Consider the following 15,552-nt stretch of genomic DNA (forward strand, 5'->3'; position numbering starts at 1 on the left):
GAATTTGAACATGATGTTAGTAATTATTTTCAGATCAAAAACTATTACAGTATTAATTAAGTATTAAGCTACCACAGTTGAACATTAATTATTTCTTTCATTTTGTTCACACAATTTTTCTCCTGGACTGGTTCCAATTGAAATGATACTTGCATGTAGACATTCTGTAAAACATAAGGAAACAATAACTGTATTAACAGAGTAATTACTGAAAAGGCTAATATCATATAATTAAACATTTTTTTTATATAAATATCAATACCAGTTTAGAGTAAATATTATTGAAATTTATTTCCCGTTGTTCTTTAGTCCTCCTGTTCTTTAGAGTTTTGTCCTTCATAAATTGATTGTAATTTATAGCAGTTGTCATATAATGTATCTGATAATGTGCACAAAGAAGTATAAGTATACGCAGGTGTGCATGGGCACGTTGATAAGTTATTAAAAACTGGCGGATGCTGAATATGAAAGGCGTAAAGTCTATTTTGCCGAGTAAAAAAATCAAAGAACATATATTGTTCATACCCAAAGATGTAATCGCACTAAAAACAGTGATCATGTATGCTTTTGTGTGAGTGCATTAGTAAGACTGTGTCATGTGGTAGAGATTAGTTTCGCTCGAGTGATCACACAATGCAAGTGGGAGTCGGGAGTATGTTTATGTAAGTTTTAATTGCTAATCTCTGATGATTGTTGATAAAATATAACTCAGGATAATTGCTAAACATTTAACAGTTTTCTCCACGTTTGTTGTTGATTGAAACAGCTTTTTAATGCCGTTCTACGGTAGAATTATGAAAAAGAAATCGGCATTTTCATCGATCTACAAATGTAGTAGTCCAAAAAAATCTAACTTCGAGTTATACGAACATTTTATGTATGATTTGAGTCATTCGGTTCAAATATTTACTTCGTTAATTACGTAGTTTACTGAATATGCTACATTGTATATATATTATCAGAACGTCAAGCTCCTGTAGGCCTACATTTGATGAAAGAAGCTAAAATGTATTTAAAGTATGGTTTAGTGACAACCTCTAAATGTGCTTAATATGTATATATAATCTGATAATGTATACATGTGCTTATAAAATTATCGATAATTATGGATGGGGTAAATATTCATACCTTATTAACTGCCGTAAGTTGGAAGATTACGCCACATTTAGAAAATGTTCATCGTCTGTCACGCGCTATTTGAGCAGTAGACAACGTTTATCCTAAATTTTGTTAGAGTTGTCTTTCTTCCATTGTGGATTTACACGTACATGTGGCATAACGCAGCCGTGATAAACAAATCTCCATTTCGTCCTGAAATTTATTTGCTCCCGCACTAATATGATTCAAAGAACAAAAATCATTATTGTAACAATTTTGATGTTTGAGGTGAAATATTGATTTCATTTTTTCCGTTGCGGGATAATTGTCACTAGTAGGGACTAAACGCGTGGGGCGAAACGAAGCATTTTCGGGACGAAACGTCTTCATGCGTTGTAAACAACATTTTCGGGACGAAAAGTCTAGATACATTGTAAACAATTCAAGTGAAAATTTTCCAACCTAAGATCATTTGGATAATGTATATGGTAAGGATATGAAAGCAGTAATCTACTAATCCTATTTCAACATTACAGATACGCTTATTTCAGTAACTTTCATATTCAAAATTTGCTATTTAAAATTCCCGGTAAAATCAAAGTTGTTGAATACACTGCCGTTAGGAGCGCTAGTATCTGCGAGCAAGTTTTAAGCCAATCGTATTGAGGAAATTGACTGAAAGAGAATTTTGCAACCACGATCACAATGGCGAGGTGATTACCTCGCCAAAAAACTATTCGACCGGAGTTGACCGGAACAAGTTTCGATGACTTATTTCGGAAATTATATCAATTCCATATAATATCGAACAATGCAAATATAGATAAATATATCTAGAAAATAGACACAAATGTTTATGTTTGATAGTCATTTTAATGAGAGTAAAAATAGTCGACGGTATAAAGGCAGCACGCATGCGCCACTATATTCTTCCGAAACAAATGATCAGATTTTTGGTCTACTGAATTCATAACAAAGTTAAAAGTGGAATGAAAACAAGATGGCGGTGCACTACAGCTACATGTATTATGAATAAAAGATGCAGTAGCTTGTTTTTTATGTTATGTTCATGTTGGGGTCAGAGCCAAAATTTATACAATCTCTATTCCCCTTACCCCAAGGATATGTTTCTGGCCAAACTTGGTTACAATCCATGGCATGTAGAACCCTATGACGAGAAGCCATTTAAAAGATTTACCTCTTTCCCCCCTAGGCTATTGGGCCTGCCCCTGCCAAAATCTATACAAGCTCTGTTCCTCTTTACCCAAGGAAGTAGTCCAAATGTGTTTTTAAGATGGCGGCTGTGGCGGCCATCTTGGATTTGGGATCGACCCGAAAAATAATAACACTTTGTCGGGACCATGTCAGGATCATTTCATGCAAGTTTCAGCCAAATCGCAATGTTAGAACTTCAGAAGAAGTTCAAAACGCCTTTTCAAGATGGCGGCCATCTTAGATTTCGGATCGACCCGAAAAATAACAACACTTTGTCGGGACCATGTGAGTTTCAGCCAAATCCAAATTCCTGGTAGAACTTAATAAGAAGTTCAAAATGTGAAAAGTTGACGCACGGCACACGGCGGACGACGACAGACGAAATATGACGACTATAGGTCATCCTGACCCTTCGGTTCAGATGACCTAAAAACTCTTAAAAGAAAAGCAACTAGGTGAGTACAAGGTAAAGGTAAAAGAGCCAGAGCAAGTTGAAGGTAAATATACGGAGTCTCTCAAGAGTTCTCAAATGCCGAGATTTTACAATGCCTCAGAGGCAGAAGTTTTTAAAGTCATCCACATGAAAGGGAGACAATATGATAGCAGTGAAGGCAGTACTGCTGTCAGGTTAATATTTAACTGTAAAACCCTGCCCGATCGGGTATCCATCGGATACTGCTCACACAACGTTAAACAGTAGATGTAACCGATGTGGGCATATAGCGGTCAAGTGTAGGGGTACCCAAATATTTCAAAAGTGTGGGGGAAATCATAAAGTTCGAGAATATACGAGCAAAATAAAAAGTGTGTCAACTGTGGTCACCTTCGCCTACCAAGCGATACCGACATACGTCGATGATCCCTTGGTCACTTGACCCGCTTTTACGGTGCCTTGGAAATCTGCGCGCTGATTGGCTGTGGTGAAGATCGACAGCACAATCAGAGCGCCCGTTGCAAATCAACAGCGTGGCTGTCTGAAAGCGAAAGTAGCGCTATAAAATTAGCGACCTTCAAGAAAGAAACGAGCGCTCTGATTGGACCGTAGTGAATTTTTGTCACCACATGGCAGCAGTAGTAAAGCATCGTAAAAGCGGCGGATTCTGTCAAGGCCAGTAAGGAGTGTAATGGATTATATTGCCTTGACATCTGAAGATGACTTTGGTGGGCAGCATAGTGCTGCATATGGTGGCTGTCCTACCAGGATTAAGGCAGTAGAAATTGTCAAAATCAAAACTACAGAGAAATGCTCTCGTCGTGACGCAATAGCCGAAGTAACAAATCGTACGCACAACCCGCAGCGGAAGCCACAGAGGTTAACCGCATATCCTATACCGGTGTGGCCGATTTTAATATCCCGCCGCCAAAAACAACCCGTCCGCGTCCGTCCGTCAATTGTTCCAACACAGGAACCACAGGTACTTGTACCAATAATAATAATAATAAAAAAAGAATTATTTCTAAAAGAAGCAGTGGTTAGAAAAATCATTTATCTATAAATTATTTTTTACACGAGAAACATATTTTTTAGCATTATATTGCATGGTACTATTCTGAAAAGGTGGAGCATAAAGTAACACTAACAGGGTTAGCTTATGTTGCTTCCGGTAAATACACTGTAGTATGTTACAATGTACTGTCAAGATCATAATGTAACCCTGATCACAACATAATGTAACCCTGATCACAACATAATGTAACCCTGATCACAACATAATGTAACCCTGATCGCAACATAATGTAACCCTGATCACAACATAATGTAACCCTGATCACAACATAATGTAACCCTGATCACAGGATTAGCTTATGTTGCATTTGATAAGGGTTAAGTTAAGTAACAATATACACATCTTATGTTGAATTAAGAGTCACTGATGCAACATAAATTAACCCTAACCATGGACTTATAATGCATCTTTGAATAGTATCATTTTTTCAATTACAAAGGTGACAGGACAAAGTAACACCATCTGAAATCGTCTGTTTATTACCGTTAGAAATACCGTCATATAGCCTTAAAGTGAATAGTCGGGCAAAGAAAACCAGTCCAAAAAGCGTTCATTGACCTTCCAAAAGTCCTCACATATCCAAACGACGGTCAAGTTCTGTTTACGTTGCCCAATTCTGACCTTTGACATAATGGAAAAGTTCTAAAAATAACTCTTTGAAAGCGAGGCTCCGTGGAAATGTAACCATGGACATAGCTGTAGTTTTAGGATTCCTACAATTGAAATTAATTTCTTCGCATGCAGAGAGATGTTAACGAGAGATTTTATTTTTCTATTTCATAAGAAATTATACTGGATACATTCACACCATTTTTACCAACTTTAGCCTTCCTTGCCCGACTATTCACTTTAAACTGTATGTTAGGAGTGATAAATAACATATCTAATATTAGTTATTCATGATCAGTCAGTTAGTTTTACAACTGAATGTAACTTAAACATAAAACATGTTGGAAAATCACTGAATCGAATGCAACATAAATTAAACCCATTAACTTTAATCGATTTTTTTTGCAACATATAATTTTTCAATACGCAGCATAACTTTAACCCTAACCCCAGGGTTAGCTTATGTTGTTTCTGGTATATACTTCAAAGCCTTTATCAAAGTTTGGTATAAACATATTTCATTTTTGGTTGGTAAAGGCATGTTTCAATGATACTTACCAGACAAATATTTTTAGAATGACAAGGAGACGGATAAAACGGAATTTGGAAGAAACGATGGCTAGAGGAAGAAAGAAAAGAAGGACAGTAGCCGATAAAATTCAGGAGAAAGAGGAGAAGAAACTTGATATGTTTTATATATTCTGTGTTCACTGTGTGGTTTCTTGATTCATGGAGTTCAGATTTCAGTTGTTTGTCTTTTTCATTTTGCCGTACACGTACTTGTTAAGATAATGTGGACTTTGTGTTTGAGTGAATGTACATGTTTTCCCCATCCCTTCAGAATTACTCGTGTTCTTAGGCAATAGTAGTACTTTTGATTTCAGGAACTCTTACCATTCATAGCATTGTCTTACCATTCATAGCATTGTCTTAATTTCAGGAACTCTTACCATTCATAGCATTGTCTTAAATCATTGGATTTCCTCGATTATCATCATATCCTGCATTACATCACTTATACTTTTTCTAGCCACACTTCACATATACCAAAGGTCTTTTTCTTTCAGGTGGTAAGTATTTTATTAAAGCGTGTATATATTGTTTTAGAAGAATGTTTGGTACAGAGACAGAGCTCATGGATAGCGATGACTACCATGGACATACCCAGCCAGGCCACATCCTCCAGCAAGTTAGTCCCGCAGGAGGTAATGAACATCGCTACAGCTCTTAAGCAGATAAGGGTCAGACAAGAAGCATCTTCGGTTCAGACTGTATCCTGGTTCCAGAGCAATATGATCCCTAATCTGAAGTTTCGGAAGCTGCCACAAATACGAAGACAACGAAGAAGTAACCCCATTCTCTATTCCTATTGATTCAGCCTCCAACAATTCCTATCTTTTCTGGGGATGGAAAGGGATGTCACCTACGACCTTTAGATGTATGAGGTGGAATCGTTGTAGAAAGAGGAATTAAAACCTGAACAGATAGCGGCAGCCGTGAGATGGTCATTGAGAGGCGAAGCTAGCAGGATAGCTATGAGATTGGGATCAGGAACTGTGTAGAAGACCTGCTTCAGAAGATGGAGAGCACCAATAAAGTTGTCGACGAGCTAGTATCTGTCCAAGTTGCCTCTTATAGTGCTAGGCAAGGGAAAGATGAAGATTCACTGACGGAGACTGTCGATTAGAAGACCTAATCTCCATGGCATGTCAGACACACTTTTCCCACCTCGGAGTAGAATAACATGCTGAGTGAGCTGTTCGTAGGGCGGAAAGACCAATAGAAGAAGCAAATAGAGAATGCAAAGACAAATCCAGCTAAGGCAGCAGTTGAACAGAAATCCTAGTTTGACACGAGCTGAAGTTGATGATCCACCTGCTGACAGGAGAAGCGGAGAGACCGAGAGATACCAGGTACAAGCCCCTTCCCAAAGTATCACCAGAATCGGCAGGTAAACTGAGAAGACCTTTAAAATGTCAGTCAAAAAGACGAGCCTATATGTTGGCGTAGTAACCAGTCTGGACACCTACGTAATGACTGAAAGGTGAGAACGGATCACTCTCTAAGAACCATTTAAACGCCAGGAAGCCTTTATTGGGGGAGCAGATGAAAGGCAGAGAGATGACTCGCCCCAAGACAAAAGATTGACTTGGAACGGCAAATGCACGGGTATACCAAGGCACTACTTCACGCAGGATCGATAGTTTCCACTATCAGCCAGTTCTTCTATCAAACACGTTTGAGCGACATTGAGATACAACAATTATCGACCGTCCCCAACATCGAGTGACTGTGCGCTGACGGACAGCAACTTCCCTACGACGGTATCGTAGAAGTTGACATTGAAGTATGGGATTGACGAAGCCCAGCGTATGGAGTCCTGCATCCTGCTTGTCGTTCCAGACAGCAACTCCAACAGCAATGCACCAATGTTGGTCGGAACCAACATCCTGAATGTTCTAATGACTAGGATGAAGGACATTTATGGAGCGAGATTCTTCCAGGACATCGATATAACTACATCTTATTACCTTGCCTTTCAATCTGATTAAAATACAGGTCACTGATTTACACATTTTATTTGCCTTTTTTGGTATTTGACAAAAGGATTGGGCACAAGTTCTTTCAACTTATTGATAAGCCCTCTCCCAACATACATATAAAATGTACGAAATACACATATTCAAGGCGTGTTGCTGCTTAGTACTGAAATATACATAAAGATAGTTTGTTTAAATAAATTTAAATAACAAACTGTGATTGTTGACGATTGTTTCTCGATGTACTCTTATTCGTTACTTCAAGAGATTTACCCGGTTTTCATGCACAATAGTTATTTCTAACAGAGAAACAGTGAAATTTAGATGAGGCGTCTACCAAAAAATGGAAGATAATGAATTAAAAACGGTTTGTGTCTATAACGTATTTACATACATAACTAAAGATTTGGATATTCTGATTTGGTAAGATGCCTGATAAATAATATTAGGAGCCATGAAGCCATGTTTTTTTTATTCTAAATTGTGTTGCTAAATTATTGTTCTTGCGGCGTTTGGATAAATATTCCCACCCTGTCTCAAAGTAGATAGACTGTTTTGATGTGTATACAGGCAACCCAGTAACTATGCGAGCGGCCTGTAATTGTACCTTCTCAAGTTTTTCAGGATCATTAAATGAACCATCCCAGACATCAGATGCATATTCCAACAATGGACGTATATATGCTTTATAAAGAACAGATTATGAGTGTCGCGACACTGTTTACTTCAATTTCTTAAGTAGTATCAGTTTTTATAAGCAGATTTAGTAATACAATTAATATGATATGACCAACTACCATCGTTTTAGAAATTTAGACCCAAGTTTGTTTGTTTGTTTGATTAATTAACGTCCTATTAACAGCTATGGTCATGTAAGGACGGCCTCCCATGTATGTGGTGTGTATTAGGTGAATTGTCTTGCCTAAAAATCATTTTATCACCTTCTCAGTGGTTATGTAGTTCATTTGTTTAACGTGCGTGACTTTGGCTCGGGTATGGGTACAGAGTCCATATTGTACCTGCTTAATCGTATTGATCAACGATTTGATATTTCAATGATATTAATTAAAATACTTAATAATGTCGTGGAATTTGTCAATGTTTTACGTTATATGTTTCATAAGAAATGTAATACATTTATGCCATATTTGCTTCTTGGTTATGTAAAAGAATTTGCCTGAGTGAATTGTCTCTTTAATATTATATTCATATATAGGCAGAGGGGCGGGGCCAAAAGGGGCAAATAGGCTAAAACTTAAAAAAATCTTCTTCTTAAATTCTCGAAATGGTATAATAAAATACTCTTAATGGATGGAATGTCTCCAGGTGTTCTATCCAAATTGTGAATTATATTACCCTGGGGTCTCATGTTTCCCCCCTGGAGAGGGGGGTCAAGTTTACTTTTGTTTATATATGAAAAATACATTTATGAACATTATTTGCTCAATTTTCATAGGAAATGAGTCAAACTTTTTTACCCTCCATATCAATCCTCGCTGACACCTTTAGGGACCAGATAGGCGGGGCCATACAGGGTCAAAATGACATAAAATTTCAAAAAGATCTTCGGAGTTCAAAGGGTTGATGTAAGCAAATATTCTTTATAGATTAAAAGTCAAATTTATAAAATCACTGACCGACTTCAAGGGCCAGTATATTAGTGCTTATATGTCTTTTTTCAATCTAAATGAACTCAGGTGACCATTAAGGCCCATTAAGACCATTCATGACCCTGACTGCCAATAGGACATTAAAATAATCAAACAAACAAAGAAACTCAGCTATAACAGTAGTCGAACTGACTGGGTTTTTTTATTCAAAATGTAATTCAGTTATGACGTTAATCTGGCAGGTCTGGCTGGGTCTTGGTTGTATTGTTTTTTCGCTGGGAATATCTATGATATTTTTACTTTTAACGATGTTACGTTTCCCTCCCGACGATAGGAGACTGCCATGCCGCTGTTGAGTTGGCCGTTGTACCTAACCATAACGATACGCGGTCCTTATATAGATCGGTTTTTAACGTGACGGCTTGGATGAAATCCATGTAGTATTTTTGTTGGATATCGTAATAAATCCACATCGGATGATTGTCAATATTTGGGTTCCTGTAAAAGTATGAAAAGCAAACAAAAATTTTATATAGTTGACAACACAACAATTATTTCCGTTTAAAAACCTTGACTGTAAACAATTTCTTCCACCGTAAAGCATGTTTTTTTTTTTTTTTTTTTTTTCATCTTTTCCAACTTTTCCAATTTCAACCATGGACTCTATTTTACAGAGGGACATGGTGGGCGAGTGCACAAACGGTGCGTGTTTCAACAAAACGGCGATAGTTTTAACTAGAATTAGGTAATTTGAACTTTGAATTCTACCCGTGTCTAACCCAGCTCAGACCCAGGGTTCGGAGAGTTTCTCTCAGAGAAGGCTAACATGATTTGACACTCGCACAAGGCTCTATAAATAAGATTTACGTACCTCAACTCAACCCGCGAGGTTCACGTGAACTCGCCCGTTCTATTTTACAACACTTACCCAATTTTTGCAAAGTTGCTCCAGTGTAAAATCATCCGATGTGATAATGCCAAGTCAGTGCTTGAAACAGTAATGTTGAATTTTGTCTGAAATACGTGAGCCCCGAACAAGAAAAACACTTCCGAAGCCTGTGGTGCTTCTATGAACCAAGATGGAAGATATTTGAGCGAAGAGTTATCTATAGTTGGTCGATTGATCATATACTGGTATGTAGATGTCAAAATGTTGTCTGCGGGGTGAATATTTAATGTTTCAGTGGCTGGTACAATGAAGTTAACATCTGAAAAGCAGTCCAGCACGCTGTTTGCCTGAGAGGCGTCGTCTGGCTTTCTGTACATGGAACACACTCTGTGTGTTGCTATAGTTCGGTTTGTCGCCGCTGTATAAGTAGCAGTAATCACAGGCACCAGATAGTCAACACATTCACTTGTTGGGACCCCTACTGTTACATTGAAATTCTTAGACTTTGATATCAAGCCTTAGGAGAAACAGCGAACCTCCTTGGTTTACATTCCCAGCCATAAAGTCTAACGATCGGAGGAATTTGAAAGAAAGTGACGACTTTTTGCTTAGCAATTTTAACAGATTATTGGGAATAAGAATGTTATCAATCACAGGTCCCATATTGGCTTCAACAGTTGGACCGAAGTTCAGAGATTCTTTAATAAGTAAACAATTTTAAACATTTAAAAGTTTGTTTGAGGATAATGAAAGCATGTATCTTACGAAATCCTCATCAAGTTCACTCGTCTTCGTCGAACAGTTAAGCATTACGCCGGCGTCATTTGCAAATGTCCTAACATTGTTTTCCTAATTGCGGAATTCATCATCGCTGTCTCACTTTGCACTATTGCTCTTTGAAATAATCCCTTGTTCCAAGGTTTTATTGATTGTAATGATGCACTGATAGCGCCAGCAGATTCACCAAAATGGTCACAGATTTAGGGTTTCCTCCGAATAGTGCGATGTTTTCCTGAACCCATTGTAAAGCAAGACGCTGATCCCATAGACCATAATTCCCTGGAAGATGTGAATCCATTGTACTTAAAAATCCAAATATTCCAAGACGGTAATTCACGGTCACGACAATTACATCTCCTTGACTTGCTAGAAAGGAGCCATCATACAACATGGCCTGACCAACAAGAAAGGCTCCGCCATGAACCCAAACCATGACAGGTTTATTAGAGCCGACTGTTGTATTGCCAGGTACATATACATTAAGAAACAGACAATCTTCAGATTGATTCCAGCTCGGCAAAAATTTGTCGGTCTCTGGATACGGTGGCTGAATGCAGGAAGGGCCGAATTTTGAAGTACAATGTATCTCTCACACCCTTCCATGGAACAGCCTGTACCGACGTAAGGTCTTAAGGGACCGATTGGTGGTTTAACATAAGGTATACTTCTGTATTGCTTCACGCTGTTATCAACTATCCCGCGCATGGCTCCCAATCTTGAATGGACTATCGGGTGTATTCGCCCCGTCACGCCAAACTGTGTGGCCATAACTATGACGAGTAAAAAGGAGACCATTTTGACTGAAAATACAACAACACTATTTCTTTTCATCATGATTTTTGCCATTGTCAATTAAAGTAATATATATGTTGTGAAAAGTATTTACATATAATGTTCAATCTAATTAAACTACAAATCCTTTGTATTAATACTTCTAATGATCGGAGTGGTTATAAGGATCTGTATTTTAATCAGATCGAGATTATTTTATGACACTTTTGATGTCGCACCTTTTATCAGCCCGATACTATATCAGCTCAGGAGTCGCATGGCCCGAAGGCTGATATCAGAACAAGGAGCAAGGAACATTAAAGTCATATTGCATTCAAATTTCATTGAAACGATATGTCACCTAAACATATGATATTTGAACATTGACATGTAACTTGATGATTAAGCTCCTAAAGAGCATATGTCGGCCTATATGAGAGCCGAAATGTAGGGATCATATATTCCTAGTTTTGAATAAAGCGCCTTCAATCACCGCTATGATCAGTGACTTCGAGTTTTGTCGGATTCCAAATCGTATCACATGACTGACGTTCGACACGACCTGCACGTGGTGAGCCAGGTAATTACCGTATTATGTGTTTGTTTACGTTTTCCTTCTGCCTAATATGAGCAAATTATGCTGGTATATGTCGACAGAATGAATATTTGAAACATAAAATCCACACAGTGCCGTAATGTAATGTGTGTATCAAATATTGTTATGTGCGAGCATTATTTCCTTTGTAGATCCAGTCTGCTGAGGTCGAACACATGTTTTGTTTATGATTTTTTTTTGAAATTTTCTCTTGGTTTCACATTTCTCGTGTTACTTCGAAATTGTTTCGACGATGTTCGGAAGAATCCGGAATAATTCGGCATTTTTCGAGCCTTTTTTACCTGTAAACGTTAAAAAGAATTTTCACTTTTATAATTGAAAATACTTCCAGTGCTGCAATTTATAAAAAGTAGTAAAATAAGAAAGTTTAAAACTCAGACAGACGGAGAAAAATAAAACACTTGAAAAGTTTTCACTATGACAAAAAGAGCGAAAGTTATAGGACACACAACTCTAAGAAATTTACTACATTTGTATTAAAACATTTTGTTGTTAATTCAGAAACCTACAAAGTCACAAGTATGGACTTCTAACAGTTAATATTAATTTACAATATAAAAGTACAGTACCTTGGTCATTTGAAGACATGATTTGTGTGATGTCCACGGAATGTTTTACATTATCTCATTGATAGCCTTTTGAACTTTTGTCATTGGTAAATAGGCCCAGAAAGGTCAATCGTAGATAACGTTTTATAGTCAAACTATTACAAAGGTCAAAGGTGTGTTTTCACTTCAGGTTGGATTCGTTTATTAGTTTTCGTCCTGTTATCAGCTAGTGTCATTTTAAGAAGACCCCTTGTTTCGGAAGACTGCGGTATATCCGTGTTGTATCTCCCTGTAATAGTGGCATTTGTTTGTTTGTTTGTTTGATTAATGTTCTATTAACAGCAGGGATCATGTAAGGACGGTCTCTAATGTATGCGGTGTGTAGCGTTTATGTAGTGCGAGGTACGTGTTTTATTAGCGCTAACACATTCTCAAAAATTGAAAAGAGTATTTAAATAAAGTAAAAGAATGTTCCATTGATGATGTAAAGGCAATTGCTATTTCTAATGAAAGTCATCATTAAGGTATGTAATTCAAATATCAAGGAATAGATCTATAGATCTATGATGTTGATTTTAGTTTTGTATTAGCCGGAGTAGCAGGGAAAAATATGTCAGGGCTTCTGTTGCAAGACTTGCTGAGAATTATTTTTAACTATTAATACTATTAAAAAGTTGCAGATTTGTTGGAACATTTGGAAAATCAACAGAATAACACTCGATTTACATATTAGCTGGCACCCTACTTTAATCCAACGGAATCGATTAGGCTTATCCAATTACAACTTGTTTTTTTTTTGTATTCAAATATAGATAAATATGAAGTATTGTTTCCCTCTCCCTAACCTCTACTTGCCCAAAACAATACCTAATAATTACCATATTTGATCTTAAATTAGTGCCTGTCATAATAAGGGGACATCTGGCTTTTTACTGGAGAAAAATTGTTTGAAGTGTCTCTCATACAGAAACAGTGCACTTACCTTTCCAATTACTTAGAAAATCCATTAAAATTTGGATTAGACCTAGTTACCATCAATGTTAGAGACTCTTCTTTCCTGTTCACAATATATTACAACATATATGCATACAAATTTAGATGTTTTGAATTGCGTGGTATATTGCATAGCCAATTGATATTGGTCAAGGTATTTACTTAAATTCAAGTGGCCTTTATATACACATATCAAGTTGTGTTTAATTTAGTCAATTTGTATCAAAATTTAGTCGCTTTATACAGTTGGTCCAAATACAATGGTGGTCGCTATGGAAGGTCTGACTGTAATATAGACTATAGGCGTGCATCGAAATACATATCGAATCGCGATATTTCTCTTACGATAGATTTTTGATACATCCTTACTTTTTGTAAGCCCGCCATCAGATGGTGGGCTACTCAAATTGCCCTGATAAACACATGGCCGACAGACGGCCATCTTTGATTTTCAGAAAGGTTGTTATTCGTATTTCTTGATAACTACTCAAGGGATATCCACAGACTTCACACGTAGAATCCTCTTGGTACTTACTTGTGTCATATGCATACTGATTTTGAGACCAATTGCAAAAACAAAATGGCAAACAGGCAACAGTTATGGATTTGGGCAGTTTGTTATTTCTATTTCTTAAAAGCTGTTCGTGGGATATTCCTTAAAAAGAAGGGTAATCATGTGGTCCATACTTGTATCTCATTGTGGGACTGAAAATGAAAGAGGATAGAAAGAACAAAAAAGACCCACCATCCATTTGACTGATATACATCATTCAATGGTAGGTGGTAAGATTGCTCTGGGATCTTTTGTTGCAATATAAGCAATGTCACACCCCTAGACTATAAATAAGTGGTTTATTGTAGGTGTCCCCTCAGTATCTATGCGATGGCTTGTGGAGTAAAGGGGCTCACAAACATAGCTGCAACGCTAATGGAGGTGTCGCCATCATCTTTGGGGCAACCCCTGAGGAAATGCTTTATATAAGACTGAGATACACGTTCTGCGATATATGTAGTCGCGCCGCAACAGAAGGAGTATCGCCAAAAGCACATCAGTGTTTCAAGAATTGGGATAAGTCCAGTCAGGCGATAATGTCGAATATGTTATGGAGGGATTTCTCAAGGCAAATAATCACAGTATCAGACATATATAAATCTGATAGGCGATGGAGATTCCTCAGTCTTTTCCTTGATCCGTGAAGATGTGCTTAAGTGGGGACGAGATGTCACCATACCTGTTAATGCTTTAAATCTAGCATGGAGCAGCATGTGGCATTTCAATATGAACCAGGTCTTTTTGTCAGTACTGTAGATTTATTCATTCAGCTAGACAATGGCCACAGTTATGTGTAACTAAAGATACAAGCAATCAATTATCAATGCAAAATAATAGATTGCTATAATCAATAAAGCACACGTTTATCTATCCCTGTAAGTACACTTATAATGCTACAAATGAAACATACTTATCAGTCCATTTATTCTAGCGTTACACTAGCACATGGCAGTCTCCGATTGTAAGCGGATGTTATCCGTGATTATCTAATAATGCAAAGAAAAATAGACCCCAAAGCCAGCTCATGTTTGCGGAGACGATGATGATATGCTGAGGGCGTCACGATATGTGAATATCATCCAGTTTAAATAGTTTTACTATATAAACTATATGTGAATATCATCCAGTTTAAATAGTTTTACTATTTAAACTATATGTGAATATCATCCAATTTAAATAGTTTTACTATATAAACTATATGTGAATACTGTATCATCCAGCTAAATGAGTTTAACTTTATAAACTACAATGTAAATATCATCCAATTAAAGGAGTTTTTCAATACAAACTATATGTGAATACCATCCAGCTTAAGAAGTTTTACTCTAAAACTATATATTAATATCATCCAGTTTAATAGTTTTACTATATAAACTATATGTGAATATCATCCAGCTAAAAGAGTTTAACTTTAATAAACTACAATGTAAATATAATCCAATTAAAGGAGTTTTTCAATACAAACTATATGTGAATATCATCCATCTAAAGGAGTAAAGGAGTATATAAACAATATGTAGATATCATCCAGCTGAAGAAGTTTTACCCTAAAACTATATATTTATATATCATCCAGCTAAAAGAGTTTTACTATATAAACTATATGTGGATATCATCCAGCTAAAAGAGTTTTACTATATAAACTACAATGTAAATATCATCAAGCTAAAAGATTTTTACCATATTAACTATGTGTGGATATCATCCAGCTAAAGGAGTTTTACTATATAATTTTTATGTGAATATCATCTAGGAATTTTACATTCTACTTTATCCAGCTAAAGCACGTTTACTCTATCTTCTATAGGTAAATCATCCAGGT

The 15,552-nt window shown here is 36.8% G+C and overlaps 1 protein-coding gene across 1 annotated transcript; it reads right to left on the reverse strand.

Moving 5' to 3' along the window:
• Positions 1 to 8,845: 8,845 nt before the first annotated feature.
• On the reverse strand, positions 8,846 to 11,899 carry LOC138308667 (bile salt-activated lipase-like). The gene is given in 3 exon segments (XM_069249702.1): positions 8,846 to 10,181; positions 10,283 to 10,439; positions 10,442 to 11,899. Coding segments are annotated over 3 exon segments (612 nt in total). The 5' UTR covers positions 10,683 to 11,899; the 3' UTR covers positions 8,846 to 9,967.
• Between the last annotated feature and the right edge of the window lie 3,653 nt (positions 11,900 to 15,552).

Source organism: Argopecten irradians, chromosome 15, assembly GCF_041381155.1.
Source record: "Argopecten irradians isolate NY chromosome 15, Ai_NY, whole genome shotgun sequence".
In the NCBI taxonomy this organism is placed as follows: Eukaryota; Metazoa; Mollusca; class Bivalvia; order Pectinida; family Pectinidae; genus Argopecten; species Argopecten irradians.